This window comes from Monopterus albus, unplaced genomic scaffold (genome assembly GCF_001952655.1).
Source record: "Monopterus albus unplaced genomic scaffold, M_albus_1.0 scaffold18.1, whole genome shotgun sequence".
NCBI classification, from domain to species: Eukaryota; Metazoa; Chordata; class Actinopteri; order Synbranchiformes; family Synbranchidae; genus Monopterus; species Monopterus albus.
Window position 1 is genome coordinate 2,635,165 of NW_018127898.1, and position 27,218 is coordinate 2,662,382.

General features: G+C 40.0%; 4 protein-coding genes across 9 annotated transcripts; 1 reads left to right on the forward strand and 3 right to left on the reverse strand.

The window, feature by feature from the left end:
* Nucleotides 1-888: 888 nt before the first annotated feature.
* Nucleotides 889-5,557, reverse strand: b3galt6 (UDP-Gal:betaGal beta 1,3-galactosyltransferase polypeptide 6). The gene is made up of 3 exons (XM_020593228.1): nucleotides 4,952-5,557; nucleotides 1,715-4,455; nucleotides 889-1,632 (listed from the first exon to the last, which is right to left on the reverse strand). Exon 2 carries the CDS (start codon nucleotides 4,443-4,445, stop codon nucleotides 3,426-3,428), a length of 1,020 nt encoding a protein of 339 aa, XP_020448884.1. The 5' UTR covers nucleotides 4,446-4,455; nucleotides 4,952-5,557; the 3' UTR covers nucleotides 889-1,632; nucleotides 1,715-3,425.
* A 447-nt stretch (nucleotides 5,558-6,004) lies between these two features.
* dnajc16l (DnaJ (Hsp40) homolog, subfamily C, member 16 like) lies at nucleotides 6,005-17,371 on the forward strand. Of its 6 annotated transcripts, none has more exons than XM_020593001.1 (16): nucleotides 6,005-6,249; nucleotides 6,325-6,438; nucleotides 6,661-6,727; nucleotides 6,857-7,002; nucleotides 7,557-7,732; nucleotides 8,986-9,170; nucleotides 9,398-9,502; nucleotides 9,990-10,148; nucleotides 10,405-10,535; nucleotides 10,722-10,896; nucleotides 11,029-11,211; nucleotides 11,359-11,435; nucleotides 11,752-11,832; nucleotides 12,355-12,438; nucleotides 15,241-15,414; nucleotides 15,675-17,371. In XM_020593001.1, exons 3-16 carry the CDS (start codon nucleotides 6,698-6,700, stop codon nucleotides 16,156-16,158), a joined length of 2,190 nt encoding a protein of 729 aa, XP_020448657.1. In that variant the 5' UTR covers nucleotides 6,005-6,249; nucleotides 6,325-6,438; nucleotides 6,661-6,697; the 3' UTR covers nucleotides 16,159-17,371. The 6 variants fall into 6 exon arrangements, with proteins under 6 accessions (XP_020448657.1, XP_020448656.1, XP_020448659.1 ...); XM_020593000.1 differs by having other exon boundaries at nucleotides 6,332-6,438; XM_020593003.1 differs by having other exon boundaries at nucleotides 6,005-6,143.
* Nucleotides 17,372-17,645: 274 nt separating this feature from the next.
* Nucleotides 17,646-19,809, reverse strand: cdab (cytidine deaminase b). The gene is made up of 5 exons (XM_020593229.1): nucleotides 19,765-19,809; nucleotides 19,491-19,656; nucleotides 18,711-18,822; nucleotides 18,133-18,190; nucleotides 17,646-17,889 (listed from the first exon to the last, which is right to left on the reverse strand). Exons 1-5 carry the CDS (start codon nucleotides 19,807-19,809, stop codon nucleotides 17,749-17,751), a joined length of 522 nt encoding a protein of 173 aa, XP_020448885.1. The 3' UTR covers nucleotides 17,646-17,748.
* Nucleotides 19,810-20,420: 611 nt separating this feature from the next.
* On the reverse strand, nucleotides 20,421-26,808 carry LOC109956129 (anionic trypsin-1). Its single transcript, XM_020593005.1, has 6 exons — nucleotides 26,699-26,808; nucleotides 24,512-24,580; nucleotides 24,155-24,305; nucleotides 23,784-23,925; nucleotides 21,413-21,673; nucleotides 20,421-20,570 (listed from the first exon to the last, which is right to left on the reverse strand). Exons 2-6 carry the CDS (start codon nucleotides 24,570-24,572, stop codon nucleotides 20,421-20,423), a joined length of 765 nt encoding a protein of 254 aa, XP_020448661.1. The 5' UTR covers nucleotides 24,573-24,580; nucleotides 26,699-26,808.
* Nucleotides 26,809-27,218: the final 410 nt, after the last annotated feature.

Here is a 27,218-nt window from a genome sequence, read left to right on the forward strand (position 1 = left end):
TCTGTGTCCGCAAAATGACACCCTGCCACAGAAACGTATAGGCTTGACATTGTGAAACTAAAAAAAAAAAAAAGCTCCTGAAAGACACTACCCAGGAATAGCGGATCCAAGCAATTATGTTAGGCTTTTGGACGTGTTTCCTGTTTGGGACTTTTATTTTGTAAGAGTTTCCTGTTTTTGTCATCTCACCTGCCTCAGCTTTACTCTGGTCCTTGATTTACACTTGGTTTCACCTTTTGCTCATTGTCTGGATGTCTCAAGTCTTTATATTTTCCTATCTTCACTCAGTTAGTTGTTGGTTCATCTGCTCATCACACCCCACTTGCTCCCATGATTCCTGCCTCTTGTTTTATTTGTCTGTCATAAGGTTTTGCACTTCCCTTTGCTTCGTTCATGGACTATGCTGAGTTTGGATTTGGCTTGCCATCTGAGGTTTCTCTTGATTTCTTTGGTTAGTTTTGGTTCTTAGGATGTTATATAGCTCCTTGACTGATCTGTTTAGCTGTTAGTTTTTTCTGTAGATGTCTTAGTGTTGCCTTGTGAGGTTGAACACCTTTAGTTGATCTACTTGTGTCTTTGTTCCTTTCTGTTATTAAAATTGACTGAACACTCATCTCAGTCTGAGTCTGCATCTGGGTCCTTCCCCTACCTGAACCTTGACAAATTTTCAACACACACCTCTCCCTCCTGCCCTATGCAGAACATCCACTGTAGAACTTGGAAGAGGATTTTGACTTTGTTTAAAGGCTACAAAGTAAGACCAATGATTTTTTTTTAAATTTAATAAGGAAGTTGGCTGTTGCTAAGGGTCTTCTCAATCAGGAATCTTTTATGTTCCAGACATCACAAGCATTTCTGTATTAAACAACAAGTAAAAGAATACACCGATATTAAACTGCCATTTTCCAGTGTTTTTTAATGACAAACATTTGTGGTGCAGGCCAAGTCTTCCCATGATACTTCTGTCAGGAGGATCAGTCTGAACTTCATCCTGAGGCAAATCCAGCTGGTCCAAGATTATCCAGCTACTGAAGATGTAATTAGTAATGTAACCAATTGCATTGCACCTGAAGTCTCTGTCATCATGAGACAGTATCCAGAACCCCCAGGGCCCTCTTGTGGACTCCGGCACCGGTGGGCTGTTTTCCACAGGCTGGGCAGTACAGCCTGATCTTCGGTGACTAAGCGCTCTGGAGTCTGGAGGAATAAGCGGGCCAAATTACCAACTTGACTGGCAAATTTTTTTTATTTTAAATACTGAAAAGAGATGACCTCTCAGTCAATCTACCTTGAAAACACAAAAAAAAAAGCTTACAAAATAAAGATGCACATACTGGCAAATGATACTTTTATAGTTGCCTATACATGCTTCCCACAATTCTACTATAAGGACAACCTTCATCTTATCTTATACTCTACGAAGGCAAGATTTACAGACTGTTCAAAATTACTCCCCCCTGCTGCAGGTCTCCTCATGCTTGCTTTCTGTGTAAAACGCCTCAGTCTCAACTAGTCAAAATAGCGTTGAATCACAGAACTGTATGTAAAACATGTAAACAACCTTTTACCTTACAATTTACTCAACACATTTGAATATTGAAGCAAATACTGCCACTTATAAATAGTGAAAACCTCAGCCATTATTAAAAGACACTATAACAAACACTGATGGTGATTTTACACAGATAAGGGTACTTCTATAAATAGTGAAAACCTCAGCCATTATTAAAAGACACTATAACAAACACTGATGGTGATTTTACACAGATAAGGGTACTTCATTTTATTGTATCCCCCCCAAAAATATATATATATATATAAGCCCAGGGAGTAAGTTTTGTTTTGTTCCATTGAACCATGTCCACAACACATCACCTAATGACATCTTCCATTTGAATCGGTGATCTGATGTCCAGATTTGAGACAAATGTTTATGTTCAGGCTAGTGCTGCTTTATGTCTGATACTGAGTCTACTATTTAACATCAGTGCAGTAAAGTTATAATAAATCAAATTAAACATTTGTGTACTCCCATCAGCTTTGGAGGAGATCAGATTATTGTAGTGTAGCCAGCTTCCTGGAATGTGTTAGTGTTAGCCAATGCTAGTTGGTAGTAGTCTTGTAGAAAAATCCTGCTATCACCATTATGAAGTTTGAAGACATGAGCTTTACACCTGGGACGGCAAAGTGTGCACTGAATATCTAAATGTAACTAAGCGATTAAAATTAGAAAAGGACATTTCTGTTTTTGTGCTAACAGACTGACAGTAATGCCATGTATATCTACAGCTAGCCTAGCTTCCATCTTAGCTTTACGGAAAAACAAACACTGAAACTTAAGTTGTGTTGACTCAATCTGCTAGTGGCAGCAGTGAAGAACAGTCATGTTATAATTCACACAGGTAACAGCAGCCATTCAAAGAAGTTTGGATGTAGCTCCTCAACTGTTTGTGTCGTCCCCTTTGATCAAAACTGTTGAACATATCTCACACATATAAAATCCTTGAACATATTTTAGGTAATACCTTCTGATATCACAAGTTAAGGCTGGCGAGCCTCACATCAGGCAAAAAAAGGAATTGTTTGACAGTGATTTTATGGACTTCTGTCAGCAGGTGTAAACTAAATCAAGTTTCTCAGTCTGAATAAAGGTCATGCTGCAAAACATTCACAAATAACTAACTCTGGACAGTAAACATACTGATTGAACTTTAAAGTGCAACCGTTGCCTTGGAAATGTAAAGATCATCACATATGCTCTGATATAAGGAATAAAATGGCCTGACGAATAAAACACATCCACCCATTTACACATTCTGTGCAACTCTGAACACATTCTCCTGTACCATCAACCATAAATGTTTAAATCACATAAAAGTGGGCATTTCTTTTTGTCCATTAAGTGGGTGAATTATATACAATTCACCGCAGCATGTTTATAAATACAAATTCTGCCCAAAAGCAGCAACCACATCCACTGTGCTTCTGTTCCAACTTGGTGCCAGTGTGTTGTATTTGAAGCAGAATAAATTAACAATAAATAAAATACAAAAGTAATAGCTTTCACAAAAACTGTTGACATCATGGCAGGGTAACGATCCCCTGTCTGTGTTTCCCTATGCTGTCTAATATGCCGAAATAACCTTAAAATATCTCATAGTGTTTGAAAATATTTAGTAAAATGTACAGCAGAAGGCACAACAGACAGAGGAGAGAAGTAGGCCACCAACATGATAAACTTGAAGTGGGGACAGTACATTATCAAAGGTCGAAACAACAAGGCTGAAGGAGTTTAAGAGTCAAAAAGGACATACAGCTGAAGCTGGCTCAGGAGTTAAAGAATATTTCACAGCCAAAAACATAATCCTTTAGTTTTCTCTGACAACACAACTCGGCAGCCATCAGCCATGTCAAGAGGACAAAAGTCAAGGAATGCCATCCTTCCTTTGGCAGCACTGAGAGGGTGGCACACTCCAGTCATACACATAAGACAGTCGCAGCTTGACTTCCTCCTTGCAAAGTCTGCCGTCTCGCTGCAGAGTCTGGTGTTTCTCCAACATGTCCTCCAAGCTCTGCTTATGTGTGACCAAATATTTGTTGTTGCAACCACGTGATTTGTACTCTGTGTCAAAGCGTGGGTCATGCGTCCGTCTGACATCCACTGGCGCCAGCCAAGCACCCAGTGACACATCCTCACTCTGCCATGTCTTGAAGTAACCTGTATTCAGATGTATGTAATGTACCAGGTCAGCTGACAGGATGTAGCCTCCGCCTAGTGCATAGGGCAAGTAGTAGTCACAGAGCTCCCAAGAACTTTCTCGCCACTTGCCGGCTGTTTTCACTCGCCCTCTCCCTGAGAAGAAGCCCCAGTACACCCGGTTGGGCTCTTTCCCCTTCAGCTCCTCTTTAAGGAGGTCCAAGCGAGCAAATGTGTCATCATCTGCTTTAAGGACAAACTTGAACTCCACATTCTGGTCCAGCCAGGAGTACATGTGCAGAAGCTTCAGTGTTAAGTTTTCATAAGAATCTCGCAAATCGGGCAGCAAGAGCAGGTCTTTGTGCCGCCCTTGCTCGGTGTTAAGGTTCTGAAGGTCCTCGCTGGAAAGCCCCTGAGTTCCTACCACAAACATGGCCAGAACATCAGAGTCCCGCTTGGCGAGCCAGGTGCTGCGGATGATGCTCCTCCGCTCAGTGTACTTGGGTCCAGTTGTGATGAGAACCACAAGAAATGCTGACAAGTCTTTGGATGTGGAGGAAGGATTGTGCTGCTCTGGATGGGGCTGCGAAGCAATGGCATGGGGGGCAAGGCCTGGAGGATCTGGGTGGCCTTGTTTCAGGGTTTCTGAGGTACATTTTGCCAAGAAGACAAGAACTACAGCAAAGCTGCAAACAGTGCCAATGACCAGGGCTGTCTTGTGGCGGCACACTAGACGTATCAAATTCATGGTGCTGAATCTAGGTAAAAATCACAAAAGATTCTTTGTATTAATGCAATAATATGTTAACGATCAAGGCCCCTAAATTAGACAGTGTAATCACACACTTCTGCAGGCACTATGACTATGACAAGACCGGAAGGTTTATTTATCAAATAAAAGACAAATCTACATGCTGAGTTTCTTCTCATTGTAAATGGATTAATACAGCTGAATATTGGTGTAGCTAGTAATCACACGGCTAAATATTTGCTTTTTACTGGCATTTACAGGCAGATGTAAACAAATATCATCTAAAAACATGATGACAGACTAGTAGCATTAAACTAATGTTTGCAACATCGATCCTTGTATATGAATCCCAGATTTTGTTTTGAGCAACAGTAGCTGTGAATGCCAGATTTTGTTTTGAGCAACAGTAGCTATCGAGAAAGTTAGCTAAGTAACCTCACCTCTGCAGCACACATGATTTAGTCTCACTTTAACATAATACATTTAGGAGAATTGTTAGTTACCTTAGCTAAGTGAACGACAGCTTTCCCGTCAATAACAACAGCCAGAGCGGCCCACAGGGAGCAGCTTTGCAGAGCAAACGTTAGCTACTAAGACAAGACCCTCTGTTCACTTTGTATGTTCACTGCACCGAATGCAAACACACACAGACTGCTCATATTTGGATAAAAGGGGGATGAGAATCCAGTCGAACGGGTCACAATACGCAGATTAAAATACTGGCTGAGGGAGCTGAACCAAACGTCGGTGCATTCATGTTTTGTGTCGTAGTATACACCAAATCACTTCTGTGTGGCCGTGACGAGGAGGAAACGGAAGTTAAGCCCCCCCCAAAAAAGAGGAATAAAAATAACAGAATATAAACTTTAAAAAAATTGTATAGTTGTATATTAGTAGCAAAACGAAATCTATTAGAGAACAATGGGCTAACTCCAAACCTAACTTGGGCCATTTGCCAAGAATCGAAGCCAACAATTACATGTATATAAAATTAAGTGAGCTGTAAAAACAGAATTTTTTGTTAAATACTGTATGTGTGATCACAAAAGTACTTGGGAAAAGGAAATTTAAATGAAGAGAAGACAGCGTGAGGACAGCTGCTGACAGGAGCATGCGCATTAGTCATCAATAACGCTATACGAAGACCCGACGTTATATGGGTTTGCTTCAAAATAAAAGCACAAATGATTATAATGAACTTTCAGAAGACAATGACGACTTTGAGTTGCTTCATGTACAGTATGTGGTTAATTTTCCAGCTCTTATTGACCTTATACAGTTTCATTATTTACTCAAGCACCAAGAAACCATCCTCTCAAGTAGAAATGATTAGTTAATAAATTAATTAACTGAGTGACAGAAATTAACTAACAACAATTTTAAGTGTTTAAAACGTTCAAATGTATCACTTCATAGCATCAATTTCACCAGTATGAATTTACATGGGCCGATATGTTACAGAAATTTTATTTTAATTAATTACAAAAATTCCATTTTCAGTTTAAGATTACGGCAGGTTTAGGTGGACTTTATTTTGAAATGTGTAACCGGAACCGCAATGCTTCATTGCAGAAATGACACTGATGGCAAGTGTCCTTCGTTAGCTAGAAAAAGATGGCCTTAGAGTAATAAAATACTCCTGTGTCGTCTGTACTTAATCTGAACATTCAAGAAATTAGTAACGGACCCGATCATGTAAGATGTTATGTTGATATATGTGTCCGTTACAGATTAGCTTTGTAGCATCACTTTACAGCTGAGCTCGGTAGCTAACTGGTGTTAACGTTGGACCAGGACAGCGGTAAGCGATGACTGGTAGGAGGACTAACCGCAATCATCAGACACTTATACTCGCCATTTTTCTGCTACTTTTGAGTGCGCAGTTGGTGAAAACAGCTTCTGAATACGACCCCTATAAGATCTTGGGTGTCAGCAGGAGTGCCAATCAACCAGAAATCAAGAGGGCATATAAAAACCTTGCCAGGGAATGGTGAGTGACTGACACAAGTCCCCTAACATGGGCTATCATACTGACTGTAGCAGATGAGACCTGTGAAGTTATAAATGTTCATCTGACACCTGAACTGGCGCTTGTTACCATCTGACCTATCACAAACTGGTCTGATTTGTAATGTTAAACAGAGTACCTGTTTCTAACCCTGTATGAACCTAGCAGTGATTTATGGTGCCATGTATGGGCTTTTTATAATAGGCACCCAGACAAAAACAAGGACCCAAACGCTGAGGACATGTTCATCAAGATTTCTAAGTCATATGAGGTGGGTAGTAGCTGACACTGCTGTCAGGCACTATGTTTCATTTTCTGTATCATGATTTCTCTGCAGTTGTCATCACTTTAATAACACTGGCTTCTAACTTTGGCCCTTTTCATTTTCTCTTGCTCATAGATTTTGTCTAATGAGGAGCGAAGGTCCAACTTTGACCGCTATGGACAGATGGATGAAAACCAGCCTTTTGGCCAGTCACAGCACCACGGTTTCCGCAACTTCCATAACAGCTTCTACTTTGATGAGTCTTTTTTCCATTTCCACAGGTACTTGGTTTCAAATGTGTGCTGTTTAACACAACTTGTCTTTGTTCATAAATATTTATTTCCCAGCATGCTCCTGTGGCCAGTCCACAGAGTGTGTTGGATGCCTCTGTATGTTTTTTTGATTGGTTATTGATAATTCCTTGACTTTGGTCATGTTTCCCCAGTGTGTATGATAAAGTCTTGTACTGTGGACACATTCCGTAAATTATTCTGTTAGTCTGTCACTAGATAAATCATGCAAACCATGCTGGCTGTAGCTTCTCAGATGTGAGGGTTTGCTTGTGTTTATATATTTTAAACCATTTTAAACTGATTAACATTCTTTGCATCGAGTTTGAGATGGAAATTTGGGGATTTTTAAACATTGTAGTAATCATCAGTAATGAAGAAGACAATCTTGTTACTTTTTTCTTTTGTCAACAAGGGTATCTACTTCTACATATGCACCAAGAATTAGAATAAGAGAAGATATTGATGTTACAGTCTGTTTTGTCCTGGCAGGACCCTGTAGTCTCCCAGAAACGCTCACTCCCTCATTTCTGATTCTTCTGTAGGTCCAGGGACTTTGCAGACAGCAAGTACCTGCTTCACCATGCACAGTTTAACAGCGATATCCTTCCAGACAGCCACAAGAGGCCATACCTAATCAAAGTGACTTCTGAGTGGTGCTTTGCATGCATCCACATTGAGCCTGTGTGGAAGGAGACTGTGCAGCAGCTAGAGCCGCTGGGTAAGTCTGTTCACAACACACTCTCAGGGTTGGGGTTGGTTTACCTAAAAGGATCATAAGGTTGATGTTTACTCAATTGCAGGCCATAAGGACAAATGTAATTCCAACTGTTAAGATGCTTTCCAGAGAGCCTGCCATTTCTTTAATTATTCATTAGGGTTTATTTGTTTTTCTTGAATCTTTGAAGCAGAGTGTAAAACCAGGGGAGAAATTCAGCCCTGTGTAACAGTTGTCTGATACTGGAATAAAATTTTAAATTAATTAATTCTGCTAATTAGAAGTACAGCATTCCCCTTGTTCTTTAGATTGAGTCTGATGCTCAGTTTGTAATAGTTAAGTGGCCTGCCCTGGAACTACACTATAGCTTACATATTAATGTAAACCATGGTGCTTTACTATGCTTAAGACGCCCGGTGTAAGCCGTGGAATGTGTATTCAGCATGGATAAAAATGGTTACCATTTATTTACTGCGTGTAGCAAAATGAGTCAGTACATACGCTGTCCTTAACTTAATTTGGTATAAACAATATAAAAATTAAAGAAAAATGTGTTAAAGAAGCAGATATTCTTCTTTGTCCACTTTGGGACAGAACTCCACAACAGGTTGGAGATCACACATATTTGACATTTGATAGTCTTCTAATGTTAATTTGGCCAACAGTTGGATATTTAGACATTTAGTAGAAATGGGCAGCTTTCGCATTCATTTGTAGTCATGTTTCTGTCACCATAACAAGCATAGGTCCATTTTTACCTTGACTAATTGCTGACAAGAACATTTGGGTGTTAGGCCAGTAAAATACTTTGCCATGTTTACACCATGTCACTAAATTTGTCTGACATTTGATGCAGGACAGATAGTGTATATTTAGTTTAAATCTTTAGGGTTTATTATGCTGGAAACCAGACTGGTGAAAGTGAACCAAAACTGTCATAAAAATACAGTGACAACGTCTTTTTTTTTGCACAGTGGTTGTTGGGTTAAATAGAGAAAAATACACATATGCTGCGTTTGTAAATTACAGCTTGGTTTTGAACTGTGAATTTGAACAAGTTCCTATTTCAAATTAATAGCATACAGTGATTTTACCTGGAGATGGGGAGATTTGATTGTATGAATGTAAAATAACTAAGTGGAAGTCCAATGTCACAATACCAGTTTTGATTTAGACTTTATTTTTTCCATAAAACAGCTTGTGTTTTGCTCTACTGTATCAGGTACAATAGCAGCCTGTTTTTGTTTTTACACCAGGCGTGGGTATTGGCATCGTAGATTTGGGCTATGAGCGTCGACTGGCCACCCAGCTGGGGGCTCACCGTGCTCCCTCCATCATCGGGCTGGTGAACGGCAAGGTGACCTTCTTCCATCAAGCTGTGGTCCGGGAGCACCTGCAGCAGTTCATTGAAGACCTGCTGCCCCACAGACTGGTGGAAAAGGTAACTGCAGCTGACACAAATGTAAAAAATGTTGTTATTCATCTGATTATAATTGAAAAGACAGGCCTGGTGAAGTTAACATAATTTACAAAAATTACTCCTCAAATGTCCTTCCACAAAGGGGATGGTGGTGATGAATAATACAGCTCTTTAGTTAAGCTAGTGTAGATGGTTGTAACTTAATTTAGCAGGAATACACGTTGAACAAATTTCCTTTATTTCCTCAGATCACAGATGATAACTACCTGGCTTTTCTGGATAGCTGGCATGTGGAAAATAAGCCCAGCGTTCTCTTGTTTGACCAAGTTCCTGTTGTTCCCTTGCTCTATAAGGTAAGTGATGTATTTCCACACACATGAACAAAGGTGTGGCACAAAGTTTTATAGTGGGAATCAGAGCTGGTTGTTCATTCTGGCTCTTAAAGCAAAGTCATATTTTGAGATCTGGTGTTGAGGACCTGTCTGCCACACAAGACAGCAGATGAACCCCAACAGTAACTACAGAGGCACCTGTGTGAGCAGCTTGAAGCTTTTCTGCTTGCCAGTTAAAAGCTTATCTATTATTACACAGACTTGTACCCTTTAACCGATCGCCATCAAATGCACCTATAAATGTGTTGGATGGAGACAGCAAGAGCACTAACATGGGAACACACTTTCAATCAGTTCAATTTTTTTAGTTACAACTATTAAATAAATAGAGTTATGAGTTTATATAAAAGCAGAAAACAGTTTACTTTGAACATTTCTTTTTTATATTCTCTTCTTTATTTTAATGTATGTAATTTGGGTGCTGTCACCTTCCCACTCCGCTCTCCAGTTAACAGCATTCGCCTTCAGAGACTATGTGCGTTTTGGCTACGTGGACCAGGGTGACACGCACAACACTCGACTACTGCGGCAGTTCAACATAAACACATATGCCCCCACCATGCTGCTGTTTAAGGAGGACACAGAGAGGCCTGTTGATGTCATCCAGGTACTCCTGCAGCCTAGACCACTGTTTCCTTAGTTTAATAGTAGTAAACTGGTAACTCCTGCTGTATAAGGACACAGTTTCAACCTTTGTAGCCTAAAAGATAAAGTTTGAATTGTGTTTGGTATTTCTGTCTGACCAAAAGTTTTAGAAAGTGAGTTTTTAATTGGAGTCTAAATTTGTAATAATTAACTATTAAGCTATTAAATAAGTTTTGTATGATTTTTATTATTTTGCTAAATGTTGCACGCACTCAAAGGCCAGAGGGATGAAGCGACAGCTCATGGATGAGTTTGTCTCCAATAACAAGTTCCTGCAGGTGCCACGACTTGTCAACCAGCAGCTTTTTGATGAGCTCTGTCCTGTCAAGCAGTTCCACCGACGGAGGAAGTAAGACATTTTATGAGCAGAGTTGTAGCTTGTGGTCCTGCATTTAATACGTTGACTTCTTGTGTAGTAAGAATTTATCAAATGAGGCAGTTTTTCTTACCTCTTTCTTTTTTTTGTTCATCTGACAATAAAACTGTTGGACAGGCGTTACAGCTTTTTGAATTGATGTGACTGAATGGTTCGTAGGTACTGTGTGCTGCTGATCACAGGGGAGGAGCAAGCCTTTCTTCCAGGCAATAAGGCCTTCGTGGACTTCGCTACAGCTAACAAAAAAGAGGTGCTACGGTTTTCATACGTCTACCAGCGTCAGCAGCAGCCTCTCTGTCTAGCACTGCTCAATCAGGTTTCACTCACACCTCAGGTCAGTTGCAGAAACACGCATGCGAACAGCTGCCTGTACCATAAAACAAATCTCATTTATGATATGTTTCTATTACAGATATGCAGCATAGCCTCAATTTACAGTATAAGTGCTCTTCCATTCCAATGACAGGTGGTGATTCTTGAGCGGCGGAGCCCAGCTGGTAAGGTCCTCTACCGTTCTGTGAATGGTGGCTGGAACGGCAGCGAAGAAGACAAGTATCACCTCCAGGAGCAGCTGGAGCTGCTTCAGAAGGATCCCACCTATCTGAGTTTGGATGCAACACTGCCCGAGCTCAACAACGAGATGGCCCCTGTAAGCCCCAGCAGACACGCACTCACCATAGTTTTTGAGACAACCTGACCGGTTCTGCACAGACATGTACAAATAAATCTGAAGAGTTTTAACTGGAACATTTTTGATTAATGTTGCTGTTTTCTCTTATTTGTGATCGCTTGTCAGATTTTTATTATTCAGTGGATGAATGCTGCCTATGATTACATCCTTCAGCTATATGATGAGCTTCTCTACTCAAACTGGTAAGACAACACTCACCCAGGAAGTCTACAGCATTCAGTGCCAAAAAAACAAGACTGGCAGACTAGATATACTGATATGTCTGTAATTTATCAGAAGCTGAATCATTCTTCTGCATCAGGTTACCTGCATTATGTGTCGGGGGCTCTGTGTTTACATTTGCAATGTGTCCTGTCATTACTGTGGTGCACTTCAAACATGTAACTACAAATAGAGGCTGAACTGGTTTTATGGAGACTGCAAGGAAAGTTATTGGTTGACATGGGCTGCTTTCTATTTTATCCTGGATGTTTCAGTAATAAAGTGTCTCTGTTAAAGGCGGGAGATGATGCCCATCCTGTCCTTGATCTTCTCGGCTCTCTTCATTCTTTTTGGCACCGTCATCATCCAGGCATTCAGGTGAGAGTCATGGTTCAGTTTGAGACCTAATCATGTGCTTAAACAGTTGACTTGAAGTTAATTAAAAATATCTAATACTTAATGATACTGACTAGTAGGACTGCAACTAACAACCATTTTAATAATCGATGAATCTGTTATTTATACAGTTATCAATCATAGAAATAGATTATCCACTTTATGAAAACAAAAATGGGTTGATTTAACACAGTGCTTCTGTAATGTTTCTGTGTAGTGTGTTATTAATCACGCCTCATTGACGTAGTGACCCAGCTACATGACTATATCTAACTAATTGACAATTAAATTAGTTGTCAACCATTTTTACTATAAATTTTTATCGATTACTTGTTGCAGCCCTACTGAGTAATTCTTTGATAGAATGAGTTATTTAACATTTGTTTATCATTTTTGTCTTCTACATGATTATTCCTGGTTTTGACTCCAGTTGAGCCAAATAGTGGCTGGATACTGCTTCCTCATAATGTTACTGGTGGTTTCCTGTTTGTGGTTGGTTTTCAGTGAGCCAGGTGAGAACAAACCCCAGAAGCCAAAGCAGCAACCACGAACTGAGGATGATGCATCAAGTGGAGCGAGTACCTCAAGGTACTGCCGTGAAACAAAAGATGGATACATGATACTTTTACTGGAGATCACAGCAGATTCACAACCAAAAGCACAGTTTCACACAGACAGTAGACTATATTGACAGTGTGTTCTAGGTGTTCAGTATTTCCAGTAAAGCTTAGATTGCAGTTCAGTTTAGTTGTGGAGTTGCTCTTTAATTTTGACACATAGTGAGGAGGGAAATGAGAAAATCCGGTGCATGTGTGTGCGTACTCTTCAAAGCAATTATGCATGCATGGTTATTATAGTAAACAGTAACAATTAACATGCTCAATTAAAGAGTCTACTTTTACAGCGTGATTATCATGAGATTAATTTCTCCCTCACCATAATCAGGCATAAGCAGTATACAGAATAGGAACTCGTGTCTATAATCATTTATAAGAAAAATAGTTGCTAACTGGTAACGTGGAAAGAACTACAGGGAATACAGCAGTTCTTAATAAGTGAAACTAACATCTACTGGGATTACCAAAGACACACAAAATGGTTTGAATGATTGGGCTACATCCAACACACACCTAAACATGTGATCTTAAACTGTCTGATTAAAGGATTCAAATGTATCTCAATATAGGTTAACATAAGTCTAAGTGAGATGCCAAAGATAACATTTTGTACTGTGAAGTTAAGATGCTGTTCTTCATGAAATTATAACCATTACTGCCTCACAGTGTGCATTCTCATCATCGGTGTTTAACTGAGGTAGCAAAAGGTTATTCTGTGGTTGTGATTCTAACACTCAGATGTTGTCGGTAGCTTCATGTCAGTCACAAGTCAAGCATTCATATAAAAACAAATCATCACTTTGTAATCATTGCATTTGGTCTTCAAAGGTCAGAAAGCATAACAGTTTTGTCCAATGGTGGCAGTGTTGCTCCACAGGAGGATTTCCTGAGGGAGGCTCAGAGATGCAGAGGTCTGTTGGGAGATAGAGTTTAATCATACAGTATCTTGGGATTGGAATCTGATAGGAAGACAGGCTCTTCACATGTAGTCATTTACTAACAATACTAAAAACATGAATGCCAACTAAGAGCGTTATTTATGCGACATTTTCAGTGTGTCCATATTGAGTCCGTGTGAGTTTGTGTAGTGTTAATAAAGAGTTCAGCCTGAGTTCCGGTATTTACGACCTGATAAGATGGGCTTTTAACTGCAGTGGGTTTGCCTAGCTGGAATGCAAAGGAGTATCCTGTGGAGAAAGGGTCCGTGTCCACAATGTGTGTGTGTGTGTGTGTGTGATTTTTTTTTTCTTTTTTTTTTTTTTTTTTTTTTTTTTTGGCACTTTTCTTTAAAATCCTTGAAAATCCAATGAGTGATGGTTTTTCAGTCTTTGAAAACATGTTGGTTAGATGTTAAACAGGTCTACTAAAGAGAACAGAGACCTATGAAGATATTTGCATGTAATATCCTGAGTGGCAAAGTGAGGTTGTTCGGCTGTGCATACGCATTGCATGAGATGAATCAGGGTGACGACATCCTCCTCTGCTGTGAAATTACTAAACTCTGTCTCAGTGGTGGTTTCATGTTATTTAAAATCTTAAATCCCCCGTCTGGATAGCAGGTGGTTTAGAAACTGTGCCAAATGTGACGTCACACCCAGGGAAACAATCGGACATGAGAGGATAAGCCCACCCCCTGTAGGGGGTTTGGAGCTACATGAAAATAGCCGTGCTAAGGCTAAGCTAGCTGCCTCCAACTACATTAGAAAAAAATGACTGGTACTTTGTTAGGAAACTTAACACAGTCCTGCCTTTTGAAACATCCTGTTGAAGTCTCTGGTGTGCAACAGCAGGTCCCATTCCTTCCCATTCAGAGTCAGACTCTGGTTCATGCCTCTCTATTACTGTCTTGTTTTCAGCAGAAGCCATTACACAAGGCAAAAAAGCAACACTAAGATTCATTAGGTCCTTTTCTGATTGGCTGGGGTTGAAGATCAGTGGTCGACCGATGTGGGTTTTTCAGTGGCTGTTACCAATGCCAATTTTTAGAGAGCAGAGAGGCCGATGATCAGTATATATAATGCCGATATCATGGTCGCCCCCGTATCAGATAAGACACACCAATTTAATAACAAATGAGACACACATGTCCTGAACAAATGAGCATTTATTTAACCTTAATAAGAAAGAGAGTCACTTTCGGCTTTTCCCGTTTTAGGGGTCGCCACAGCGAATCGTCGCATGTTGACATTTGGCACGTGTTTTACGCCGGATGCCCTTCCTGACGCAACCCTGACTCGAACCTGGGCCGCAGCGGCGAGAGCCCTGCGCCTTAACCACTAGCCTACCAGGGATGGCATTTATTTAACCTTAATGAAAATGAAAATACATTTACATTCTCTCATTTGCTGCAATCTGCATGCACTGTAATAAACCTTTATGAATAAAAGATAAATAAGGTGCTCAGGGAAGGTGCTTGTGAATAATTTCAATTTTATGTCAGTAGCTTCCTAATCAGCCTGCTAGAGGACAGAGGGGAATCAGGGCTGTATGTAAAGATGGACTTTGAGAAATCTAAACAGCTACATGTATGTGTGAATAAAAAATCACAGATAGGGGTAAAATACCCTCAGTTTTCATAAAAATGGGTCAAAGACGACCAATAATGCTACCTCGTTGAAGGATAGGTTCTTTTGTCACATTTGCATTTAGAAAGTTATTGGTGTCTGTAATCATTCCTCTATTCTTCCTCCCTGTCACAACTTTAACAGATTATATAATCCCATTTTTCTTTCCCTCTCTATAACATTACCTCTCTCTGTGTCATCGTTTCAAGCAGTCGTCCTCCTAAGAAGGACTTTGTGGAAGTGACGGAGCTGACGGACATCACGTACACCAGTAACCTGATCAAGCTGAGGCCTGGCCACATCAATGTTGTGTTGGTGCTCACCAATGCCTCCAAGAATGCCTTGCTGAGGAAATTTGCTAAAGAGGTTTTCTCTTTCTCTGGGTAAGCCTTAGCCTTCAGTATGATAGAGGTTTTTCTTTATTTTTTGCACAACAAAAAGATCCCTGTACAAGGGATCTCTGTGCTGCCTGTATCCTACACATTTTTGTATATGTAAATCCAGAACTCTGGTTAAGTCATGGAATAATATCAACATCATTTAGTTTACTTTTTATCTGGTCTTCTAAGATGCCCTGATGGCACACCTTTGATCAGCCGTTGCTGGTTCCAGCTATTAATCCCAAACTGCTCTGGCATTACAGGACTCAGACTCTACACTTCTCTTTCCTCAACGCTGATAAGCACTACCACTGGATGCCATCACTCCTTCGCTCAGCTTCTGACGCTACAGAGAGCATGGGACATTCAGAAGAGGATGAGGAGTCTTCGGATTACACCGGCCACGTTCTGGCCCTCAACGGCCACAAGAAATACTTTTGCCTGTTTAGGCCTGTCTTCACAGGGGATGATCCCAGCAACTCTGAAACCTCATTCTCTGACAGGAGTAGAAAGTCCCGGTCCAGGTCCAGATCCAGCTCCCACTCTCGATCCCGGTCTAGTTCCAGGGAGGACGGGACCGGCACCAAGAGTGGCTCCAGTAGGGCCACCAGCATAGAAGTCCACCATAAGCTTGACAGGCTGGGACTGTGGATGGAGAGACTAATGGAGGGTACCCTACCCAGATTACATGTGCCTGCATGGCCTTCCCTTGATGAAACCGCTAACACCTCTTCCACTGAGAGCTGAGGTCAAAATAAGATAGACACATACTCTTTGTGGTCTTGTCTCCTGTTTTAGTTAACAGGAAACCTACAGAGCATTGTTGTAGTTTTCAGATTGCTAAGATCCCTTTTACAGAGGTAAGTTGCTGCCACAGTTGCAACCTGTTTACAGAATGGTTTATTTGTATGTTGTATAAGGCAGTTTGAAATTGGTGGCTTAGACAAACCTTTAAAATATACTGATGTGCATCTTTGACATGAGATGAATGCATATTGAGACAAAGTTTGGGCTGTGTCATCAGTTAATGATTCTGTACAGAGACAGGAGCCAAAACAGGAACAAATCTATTGAAAAAAAGCAGCAAAAGAGATGATTCTTCTGTTGTGTTGACTTAAAAATGCTTACAATGAGTTTGAGGTTCATACACATCCGGATGATGCATGTCGTTGGCTAGCTGCAGTTTTTTTTTCCTATCCTTTAAATTACTGTTAATTTAAATGATATTTTTCTTTTGCTGTACTTTGAACCACCTAGAGCCTCTAACATTTTTACAGTCTACAGCCCCCTGTCATGAGTTTGACCTTCAGCATTATATCCCGCCGAGGGAGAATTCTGCTTCATGTGTTCAGATCTCCACACAGGCTTTTTTTGGAGGCAGGTTAAAATGAATAAAGGCTTGCAAACTGAGCCTGTTGCACTGAACTTATGTATAATTCATTTTTATGAACTTTTGGAGCCTTCAGTTGAACTTGATTATTGTCCTTCGTTTGCTATTATAGGTCTGCCACTACAAAGAGAATTTCACACAGTGACACAGCCATTTATATTTCAGTGTGTTTTTAACGTAGGATTGATGGTTGAACAGTGTTCATCATGATGGTTTTCTGCTCAGACCAAGGCCAAACTCCTGTTTTGTTTAAATTTGCCATCTGTTGTCTGAATCGGGGAGAAATCATAAATCCTACCATACTGTAATTGCTCTTTTTAAGTCTGTGCTCATAAACCACTGTAAATGTTACCACATGGAATAAGTAGACCTAAAATCACTAATACATGTTTAGTGAATTTGCACTGGCAACTTAAATGTTTCACCCCCTTTATCTCGTCCTTTCACTCTGTAAATGAATAATTTGCTACTCAACAAATAATATTTGCAGTACACTAATACAAAATGGGTTTTTTTTCTTCAATGTCCTGTGAACTTCATTTTTGTTTCTATGTCCAACTGTGAGAAATTAAGTGTAAATTATTAAAAGATACTGCTTTTAACAGTTTATTTATTAAAATGTGTGAATATGTTTCATCTGCTTAATGTCATTTTCCTTATCTCCCATAATAAATACTTTTACCGTCAACAACAACAGCATTCAGTATGTTCATGTAAGATCACCAATTCAGGCTCAGTGTATTGTACTGCTAACAGTCCGGCCATTAGTTGCACTTTAGTAATATTACAGTGTACAGAATGTATATGTGTGTGTGTGTGTGTGTGTGTACATATATATATATATAGAGTGTGAATTAAATATGTGACAGATATGCATGTGCATTAAACAGTGCATGTCATGGTGCAATAAAAACCAACACGTGAGCATTTTATACTAGAACACAGGCTCAGTACTTGTTGTCAATGTCAAACACCTTTTCCATGTACAGGTCTTCAGGGCCGAAGGAGACGGGCAGCAGCTCATCCACAGTCATCTTCAGACATGAGCCATCAGGCTTTGAAAGGTACACATCCCAATCTGACCCAAACTGGGAAGGAAATGGGAAGAAATATTTCTGTAAATCCATGCACATAGCATGTCTTCTAGAATGTTATTTATACTGACAACACAAGAGATATTCAAAAACATTGGACACTGGAAATATGGTTTACCACCAGTCTTGTATAACAGAACCTCCTTTGATAACATTTACACCGCTGAGAAGCTGATACCACATGCCATCCAAAAAAACTTCCCAAATACGCTAAACCAAGACAGGCAGAGATCATACCTCTCTCATGAACTGCCTGCAGCCACCGCACGGGGTGATGAACTTCTCACTCACGTCACTGCAAAGGATATATGGGGAAAAGGTTTTGTATATTATAACATAAACATAGTCTGTTATGAACTGTTATAATGTTGTAGCCTCTGTTTTTTAGGACCGATGGAAGTATGTCACAGTGTTGCTTTGATAATATAATCATACTTATTTTAAACATCCCCATTGTCTCCTGAAGATGGTTTGCTTTGCTACAAATTGTCCTGTTTGTACTCAGTTTTATACAGTTTTCTCACGCAGTTAAAAATTATGCTCATTTAGTTTCAGCACATTGATTACAGCCATCTCTTTCTTGCCTCACTTGTTTGTCAACTCACCATCACTTAGACAATGACTTTTGAGAAGTAATACCAGAGGTTTGACTCAGTTCAGTAAATTTTGAGGACGTGCAGAAGAGACTGATCTCAAGTAGAGTGACTCATGATTAGTATGCTGACTGTGCAAGGCCAGAGTGGATGAGTGGATGCTGGCTTCTCTGAAACTTTCCAGATTTGCATTTGTATTGGCCCAATGTGGAAGTTACGTACCTGGCAATTGCAATGGCCTTGAAAGTTATGTAACCTTCTGATACTGCCTTTGCGATTGCAGTCCTTTCAGCACATATACCCAGGTTGTAGCATGCATTCTCCACATTGCAACCTGCCAGAGGCACAAATAGAGCCATCAGCTACTTTGACTTTTTGCTTTGCTGAAACCAAACTTTGACCTGAGGTTGTTTATTTCCCCTGTCCTAGTCAAATAGTTACTCAGTGGGTCCTGGCACTCACAACTGTTTGCCAGGGGTTTTATTTGTTATCTTGCAGTAGAGAGACAAGTTCAAAATAAACATTTACTATGAGTTTATATCAGTGTCAACTCATCAGTTCTGTCTGTCCTCAGGTAATCACTAACATAGTGTAGAATACCTAATTCCAATCCAGCAAATGATAAATTTTCACATACTTTTAATTTGAAAAGAAAAAGGAAATCAGAATGGTCAGATTATTCACCTTCTGCTCATTGCCCCACACCTCAAACAACGAAGCACCGGGAACACACTTTACTCAAACACAAGTTTAATACTGGAGCTCTGATTTCTGCCCTGCTTGAAATGCAGTAAACTTTATCAATATATTTTTTTGAATAACATGAGTTTTTCAATTGTACTTGCTAAAAAAAAAGCTAAGGATTTGACAATTAGTAAAACTGTAGATTAAAATAATTTGTGATTATCAAATGAAATCTGGGCGTACAATTCCTATTCATTTCAAACCTTATACCAAATATGTACTCCAATACAACAATCCAGAGTTTCACATGTACTTTACCTGTAAACACCCGGTTTTCATTGGTCAGGAGAGCGGCTCCCACTCTGAATTTGCTGTACCGACAGTAGGCATGCTTCTTTGCTTCCTGAGACTGTTTGATCAGCTCCTTGACTGTTTCCTGAGACAAGGGTTGGGAGCCCTGCTCCTTAATATTTGTAGAGCTGTACTGAGTCAGTGAATGTCTGTTGCAACTCAGCTTTGAATGTGAATGGGGAGAGAGGGGAGGCAGTGAGGGTACAGTCCTAGCCAATCACTCCCTAGAATATCACCATACTGTCACTGGGCAATGGGAGGCACTTTTGTTGCTGCCAAAACTCATGTACAGACATATTAAAAATGTGGTTCAAACAGGGTGGGTACACTGAACTGTTATCTGACTAAAATAGTCTGTGGGAAAACAACATTCCTGTCGGCTTTTGTTCATTTTGTTTTGTTTTGTTTTGTATTAGAATGTAATAGTCAACCAAAAAGAGAGGACACAGTTTCTGAAAATATGTATTTTTATTAAGTGCAGCTTCACTTTGAGCTCTGTGTCAGCAGGGACACTGACATTTCAAACACCAAAATGATCTCTGAAATGGATTTAGTCCAAAATCTGTGACATGGTTTTACATCACTTTAGGAAAACACTATAAACACAGTAATGTTCACAATGTAACTTTAAAATACAAATTGCATTTCATTGCACTTGATTTATTATTTCTGATAACCTCACTAAGTGGGAATTATTAAGTTTTACCTGTGTGCTTTAAACTTGTTTCTATTGATAATATGTATGATACAGATAATATTTTTACCAAGCAGCTTCATATTGTATAAAAGACAAACATATCCATTAAGGGCTTTAGGTTCTTTTTGATTCATTCAAATCTTCCTCATGCTTGAGTCTTGGGTGAGTTTGTTAAAAAAAAAAGAGTCTCATTAGTCTTATTAGCTGTTCTGGGTGACCATCTTGATCCATCCAACATAGTTTCTGACCTTGGTGTAGACACCAGGGTAGAGAGCATAGGCACAGCCAATGCCCCAAGAAACAATGCCCTCAAGTTTACCATTACAGACAAGAGGTCCTCCTGAATCACCCTGAAGATGGAAAAGTTAACAGTTAATGTTTATACAGGTTTTGTGCAGATAGTGTGACACATTTTAATGTAAAATAAAAGAATGAAAAATCTGAATTTTGAAGTGGTTCCCCAGAGATAATATTTGAAGATTGTTATTTGTGATTGTTTTTGTGCTAAATTCTTGTTATAAAAACCTTTAAAGCTGCACTAATCAATATCAACCTATTATCAGTCTTGTGTCTAACATCAGCGGGCGCCTGTTGTCAGCAACAACAGCATCAGTCAACAAATAAACAAAATGGGCCACCTGAATATAATATTTAGCAACTAAAGAGCCACATTTTTTTTCTCAGGATGTGAAGAAAACAAAACTAGAGCTATAAGGTGAATTTATCAGGTGGCCAGAAACACAACACCACATAAATACTGTTATTACCACATTTGCCAACAGTATAACGTGATACATAGTATATCAGTGTTGTGCTTACAGCTTGTTCGACTGCCCCCTAGTGGACAAAAATCAATTAACACAGCTTTAGTAGTAGCAGAAAAAACCCTAAAATTAATTACTCTCAGTCTGTTTGAGAGTGATAACAAGATTCAGTTCCTGAATAGAATTAAAACAGTAAAGGATTAACATTACTTTTATTTAAACCATAAAATATTGCCCAGAAAGTTTTACATGACACTAGGCTCTGAAGTATTACCTGGAAGTATATGATTATCTCTCATTCTTTAACACTCACACACCTGCACAGCCTTTTGGTCATCACTTACAAGGTCTGTACATAGACACACACATAGACACACACACACACACACACACACACACACAAATACAAACATGAATTAATGCCTCACCTGACAAGAGTCCTTCCCACCATAGAGTGAGCCAGCACAGATCATGTTGTCCGTAATCCTGAAGAAGTAGTAGTAGTACTTGCAGTTGGAGAAAATGTTCACATCCACAGAATTGAGTACAGGTGACAGGGTGTAGCTGTTGAGCCAGGTCACACCCCAGCCACTGACTATGCACTGGGCCAAGTTGGCCAAGGGCGGTGAGTCAGGAGCTGGCAAAGGGACCGGTTCGACCTTATTGTTGATGATAGCTGGACGGTCCAACTGAAGCGCAGACAACATATCCTTCAGTCAGTTGACATAATACAATACAATACAATACAATTCTGAGGGTAGCACTGTACATCATGAATAAAGAGGTTATTGCACTTTAAAATGACCTACTGTGTGGTCTGTTGACTCATAAAAATACTGTAAAACACTGTGTAAAACAAAATACACATTCTAAGAACAGATAAAACAAAAACTATAAACTGCTCTGAAGCAGCTTTGTGAAAATAACCATTGACCAGTTTTGTACCTTTCATACTTCTGCTTAACTACATTTCAGCAAAAATATTGTAGTTTTATTCCACTGCATTTTCCTTATATCTATAGCTACTTAGTTTGCATATTACTTCTCACAAAACATTACCAGATTCTGAAACATGATGTATCATTTACTGAAAAATCTTTCTTTATCTAGTCGTTTTAGTCTGTCTGAAATTTAATCCTTAGGTTTTTTTTTAAATAAAAGGATCACCCATCTTTAACAGGAGTATTTCAAACAAGCTCAGTAGGGGATTGGATCAGATTAACCTTTTAAAGAATTTAGTAAAATCATCTTTTTCATTATTGTGATACCAGAACTGCATTAATCTTGTTTTAAAATATACTTTTACTCTAAGTAGTGTAGTGGTAAAAGCAAACTTAATATAGTTTATACTTATTAGGCCAGTGTTAGCTATATTCTAAGTAAACAGGGAATATTTTGATCACTTACATAAACTCAACTCACATGAACTTAATGGCCACTCAGCTCTCTCTCACACACACACACACACACACACACAAGCTGATACCAAATATGAGCTACATGCTGTCTGATTACATATTTCTGTTGGAGTCTGATTTACTGCTAACCACCACAGGGCTAAGTATGGTCAGAGATAAACTTTTGTGAGGATCCTCTGCATAAACATGGGGTCCAGCGTCCTGTTTCCTAGTAATTCTAGGGGCTTCCCAGAACCGCGGGAGGGGGCCCGCTAGATGTCCAGATTGACATGATGCAGGAGGTTCAAGAAGTAGGAGAGCCATATAATCAGCTGCAAGGCTGAGAAGATGGACTCAGACTTGACGAGCGTGTGGGTACATTTGGGGGACTTCAGAAGACAGACAAAGACCCCAAACTCTGCAGAGATCCACAACTCCAGGTGATTCTGTTTCTCTCCCTCTGAATTCACGTTACAATATATTGTTCAATAAATGATGATTGGCACTGCAGTGATTCTCCCTGTGAATTAATTCTATACACGACAGTAGAATTATTGACAGAGCTGTCTTTATGTGAATGGGGTATTAACTGTCCAAGATACGCTTACAACCAACGTGCTGCTCACACACTAAAGCAACACAACTAATAATCATTTACTGTATGACACTCTGAATGGGGCCATTTGATACGATGAGTGCTTTTACTTTGACACTCTAAGTATATTTAGCTTGGTAATACTTCTGTACATTTACTTGAGTAAGATTTTGAATGCAGGACTTTTAATTGTAACAAAGTATTTTTGCACCACTGGATTGGTACTTTTTGTTTTATTAAAGGATCTGAATACTTCTTCCGCAGCTGGCTGTTAGACATGTTTCAAACTTGTCTAATGAAAAGACAAGTTGCAGTGCATTATGGGATTTTTTTTTTATTTGACCGATACTATGATATGTTTGTCTCTGCTGCTTCAATTGTGACCATTCTTTTATAAAATCTGTCTCTTGTGAGTTTCCCAACTTTGTGGGAATGCAATACTGAATATTAGGAGTAACCCTTTATGTTGAATTTGGGTGTGCCTATTAATAAGCACTGATAGTTAAATGCTTGATCATTAGTTTTCATGAACTGCATCTGTGTTTACCTTAACATGACACATCTTTGTGACAACTGGAAGACAGCGATACTAGTATTTATATCGAATGTCAGTGTTGGCACAGCTATATATGAAACACCTTGTGCATTTTAATGCTTATTTTATGACATTTAGTCTGCCTCAGGTCATGTTGCAGGTCAGACTCATCAATGTCTGGAATCAGTAAAGCCCCAAATAACAGTGTCTATATCAAATTATAGTCTGCATCAAACCACAGTCCTGTGTCATATACCTCATTCATCTCTTACCTTAAGCAGCATGATATCGTTGTCAAACGTCCAGGACTGGTACTGGTAATGCCTGACAATTAAGGACACATTAAACACCTGCTCAAAGCCCTCCACTGTGGAGAGAGTGTGCTCACCCAGGACCACTTGGATCAGGTGATTCCTACAAGAGCACAGTCAAGACAAAGGTCAAGATGTTTGTTCACTGACTACTGATCACACCATCCAGCACTACTTTCAAAATTACATAAAAGTTGTTCCAGATAATTATAACATTATTTGTATTATATAGCTTTGTGATTTGAAAGGTGCATCATTTGCCACATCTGTGGATGTTCAGTAAATCTGGCCCTCACTTTGAGTGCCACAGGTGTCAAACTGCAGTAACTCACGGTTTCCAGCAGTGGGCAGCAGACACCACCCACTGAGGTTGAATGAGGATGCCCCCACAGTAGTGATAGTCCAAGTACAGGAGAGAGGCTTGATACTTGGTGGAGTAGGGGGCTACCTCTGCACCACCAATGATTCTGTTTCCGTACACACCTAAAGAGAGAGGATGGGGTCAGACACAACAAGGCACAAAGGCTTGTGTCAAAAATTCACATTCATAAATGACATATTGCTCTACAACAAAATCAGATCATAAGGTCCAGTTTTAACTTACATATGAAGTCAGTCATGTGTGATTAGAGGTTTAAAGGGTGAAAAGACATTATTTAAACGTATTCTAAGATGCCATTGTTCCTTACCTGGTAGATTTACAACAAGCAGAAGGAGCAGTGTGAGGTGACAGGATGGAGCCAGGTTCATCTTAGCAGCTACCAATACAAAGGTGGTCAGTATCAAATCAAATGAAATAATATTTTTTCTACCTAGGTCAAGTTCCAAGTGATTCATTTTTACTTTAAAAAATTCCCTTATTACCTTTTGATTGTGCCCTGTACTCTCCACCTGCTAGCAACCTTACTGCACAGCTGATTAAAAATAATATGTAATCTAAAATCCATTTGATACAAATTTGTCTTACCTTATGAAGAGTCAAGTAAAAAACAGTCCAGCATCCACACACTGGTACACACACTTTCACACGCTCCTCTCATAACGGGACATACAGTAAAGTTTGGGAACTCTCAGACCTCTTTTATACTGTAACTATGCCTGTCGTTCTCATTGTTCCCTGCCATTGTCTGCCAAATATCTACTGGACATATCGCTGTCAGACACAGTAAACAGAGAGTCTGACCTACTACAAAAAAAACACACACATCCACACAAAGAAACACGGCCTTCTCTTTGATTACGGCTCTCTTTCTATGAGGTTTGTTCTCACAGATTCAGCCTTTTGTCCAGATGTGACGACAGAGTGAAGATTAATAGAGATGAAACCTAACAAGCCAGAGAAATGATAGAATATACTGTTCAGACATACAGTACTGTTGATGTATCTAGTGATGTTACAGAGGGCAAGACAAAAGCTGGAGTATGATACCAACTAGAGGCAGACAAGACATAACAGTATTTGTTCTTCACATAAACACGGAAATGCTTTTTCTCAGAAATCCAATTGAACTGAACTGAGAGCAGGGGCATCTGGCTGAGCAGGTCGACTGTATGTCCATCTCCTGTACTGCTGCTTTCCACTCAAGCTGAATTTGATTCTATATAAACCAATATTTAAAACATGCCTAAATCAGTGCTTCAGCCTTCATTTGAACGACCCAGCAGGGACACATTGTTTTGTAATGTCTGTCTTCAGTGTCATTCCTCTCCTCTCGCAACCTTTTCCACCTCCCCAGGTGGAACAACAGGCATAGAAATTCCCAGCAGGTCTTTTTTTTAACTTTTTGCTCACATGAAGGTGTTTGGTTTGTACCTTCGCCTGCTTAGCCTCCATGCTGTCAACACTCCCCAAGGTGTCATTCCATCTGAAGGTGAAAGGCGATAGCATGCTCGCGCTCCCTCACAGGCAAAGCCAAGATGACAAGCAGGATGCTGTCGCATGTGTTTGTGTGTGTTTGTACATATGTGAGACAGAGCTTTGCACAAAACTGCTTGTGCATTATATATGTTATCAGTGGTGAGTCTGAGAGGAGCATGGGTGACTGAAACATACAGAAACTTGTTTCTACCATGTAGACATTTGTACTGACATAAAAGTGACTGAGTATGTCTCTACACTGTGTGTCAGCTGATCTAATCTCTATGTTCACATTGCACTGAGTTTTCAGTGATGTAACTGCACTTCATTTTGTGTAAGTTTGAATTCAGCTGTCATGTTCTGCCCCAGGCTTCCTGCTAGAGACTCTTATTTTGAAAGGAATTTCCTAGTTTTCACTGCCTTTCTCTCTCTGGCTTTACTACTGCCAATCGGTGGCAGATTCAGATCATCTGGATAATTCCACTCACCTGTTGCTCCTTATTTTCACCCTTCATATGCTGCCTTCCATACATTTTCTCTTCAGTTGCTGGATTGTTGTCAGCCCTACACCATGCTTTCGAGTCAGCACTGGTCACAGACTCTGTGCTCTGCGTGTGTGTGTGTCTTGTTGGCAAAGCCTGCTGCTGAGCTTGCCTTAGGCCTTGGATTTGGGAAGCCTACCTGTTTGGTGTTTAGGGTGTTTTTTATTTAATTTTTTCTTTCTCTCACTGCCCATATTTTGTCCTTGCCAGCACTTTGTGTTCTGTTGCAGCGGTCCCCTTTGTCTTTTCTGAGCTCGGTCATATTTTTGCTGACTGTTACCCAGATTGTTTTTTTTTTTTCCCTCACCATTTCTCCCTCAACTCTTCTAAGTCTTTCTTACCTACTTATGCTCCCCTCCATCATTACCCTGAGCCACTGGGTCCCCTCCAAGGTCACTGTCTTATGGTCCACCATAGCCTGACCGCACCTTATCTGTCACTCCATCATAGTCAGTTTTTGAAAATCAAAAATTTACCTAAAGGTGACGGTCTGCGGAGTTGGGTTAGTGCTGGAGCAGGAAACACCTGACGGAGGGAGGCCACATAAAGCCATCTCTCCCATTCTACTTGGTGAAGGCATCAATTATTCAGCCCACTCTAAATGCGGGACAAGAGGAGGTCAGGTGAGATTCTCCTCACACACTGTGTGAGTGATGTTGACTACCCAGAGGGCTGATGATGGTGGTGATGATGATCAGGATGACGGGTAATGGGTTATCATTGTCGACACAGATTTGATGACGACTGATGATTCATCCTCATACAGGGACACGCTACCTGTGGGTTGTCTGACTCAGATGTGCATCTTCGCACAGCTACAAAACAAAGCTATGTACACACACACAGAAGGCCACTGAAACATTTCAACACAGATAAGCCTGGATGATGACAAAGGGGGTGCTGATACAGGGTAGATGAACCCACAAGGCACAGTAATGTGTTGCCATGGCAACAGCATAAGACCTTCCACAGGTCAGAAGGGTCAGGAGAAAGGAT

Excerpts from the sequence above, each read along its gene's own strand:
- LOC109956129 (XM_020593005.1), bottom strand. The coding sequence starts at position 24,572 with ATGAACCTGGCTCCATCCTGTCACCTCACACTGCTCCTTCTGCTTGTT. Across the intron at positions 24,306-24,511 it reads GCTTGTTGTAAATCTACCAG|GTGTGTACGGAAACAGAATC; the intron begins GTAAGGAACAAT and ends CTCTCTCTTTAG. Across the intron at positions 23,926-24,154 it reads GCTGCCCACTGCTGGAAACC|GAATCACCTGATCCAAGTGG; the intron begins GTGAGTTACTGC and ends GTGCTCTTGTAG.
- dnajc16l (XM_020592998.1), top strand. The coding sequence starts at position 6,257 with ATGACTGGTAGGAGGACTAACCGCAATCATCAGACACTTATACTCGCC. Across the intron at positions 11,833-12,354 it reads GTCATCATCCAGGCATTCAG|TGAGCCAGGTGAGAACAAAC; the intron begins GTGAGAGTCATG and ends GTTGGTTTTCAG. Across the intron at positions 15,415-15,674 it reads GAGGTTTTCTCTTTCTCTGG|GACTCAGACTCTACACTTCT; the intron begins GTAAGCCTTAGC and ends CTGGCATTACAG.
- b3galt6 (XM_020593228.1), bottom strand. The coding sequence starts at position 4,445 with ATGAATTTGATACGTCTAGTGTGCCGCCACAAGACAGCCCTGGTCATT.
- cdab (XM_020593229.1), bottom strand. The coding sequence starts at position 19,809 with ATGAGTTTTGGCAGCAACAAAAGTGCCTCCCATTGCCCAGTGACA. Across the intron at positions 19,657-19,764 it reads CCTCCCATTGCCCAGTGACA|TACAGCTCTACAAATATTAA; the intron begins GTATGGTGATAT and ends TCACTGACTCAG. Across the intron at positions 17,890-18,132 it reads GCAGGCAGTTCATGAGAGAG|TTTGGGTCAGATTGGGATGT; the intron begins GTATGATCTCTG and ends TTTCCTTCCCAG.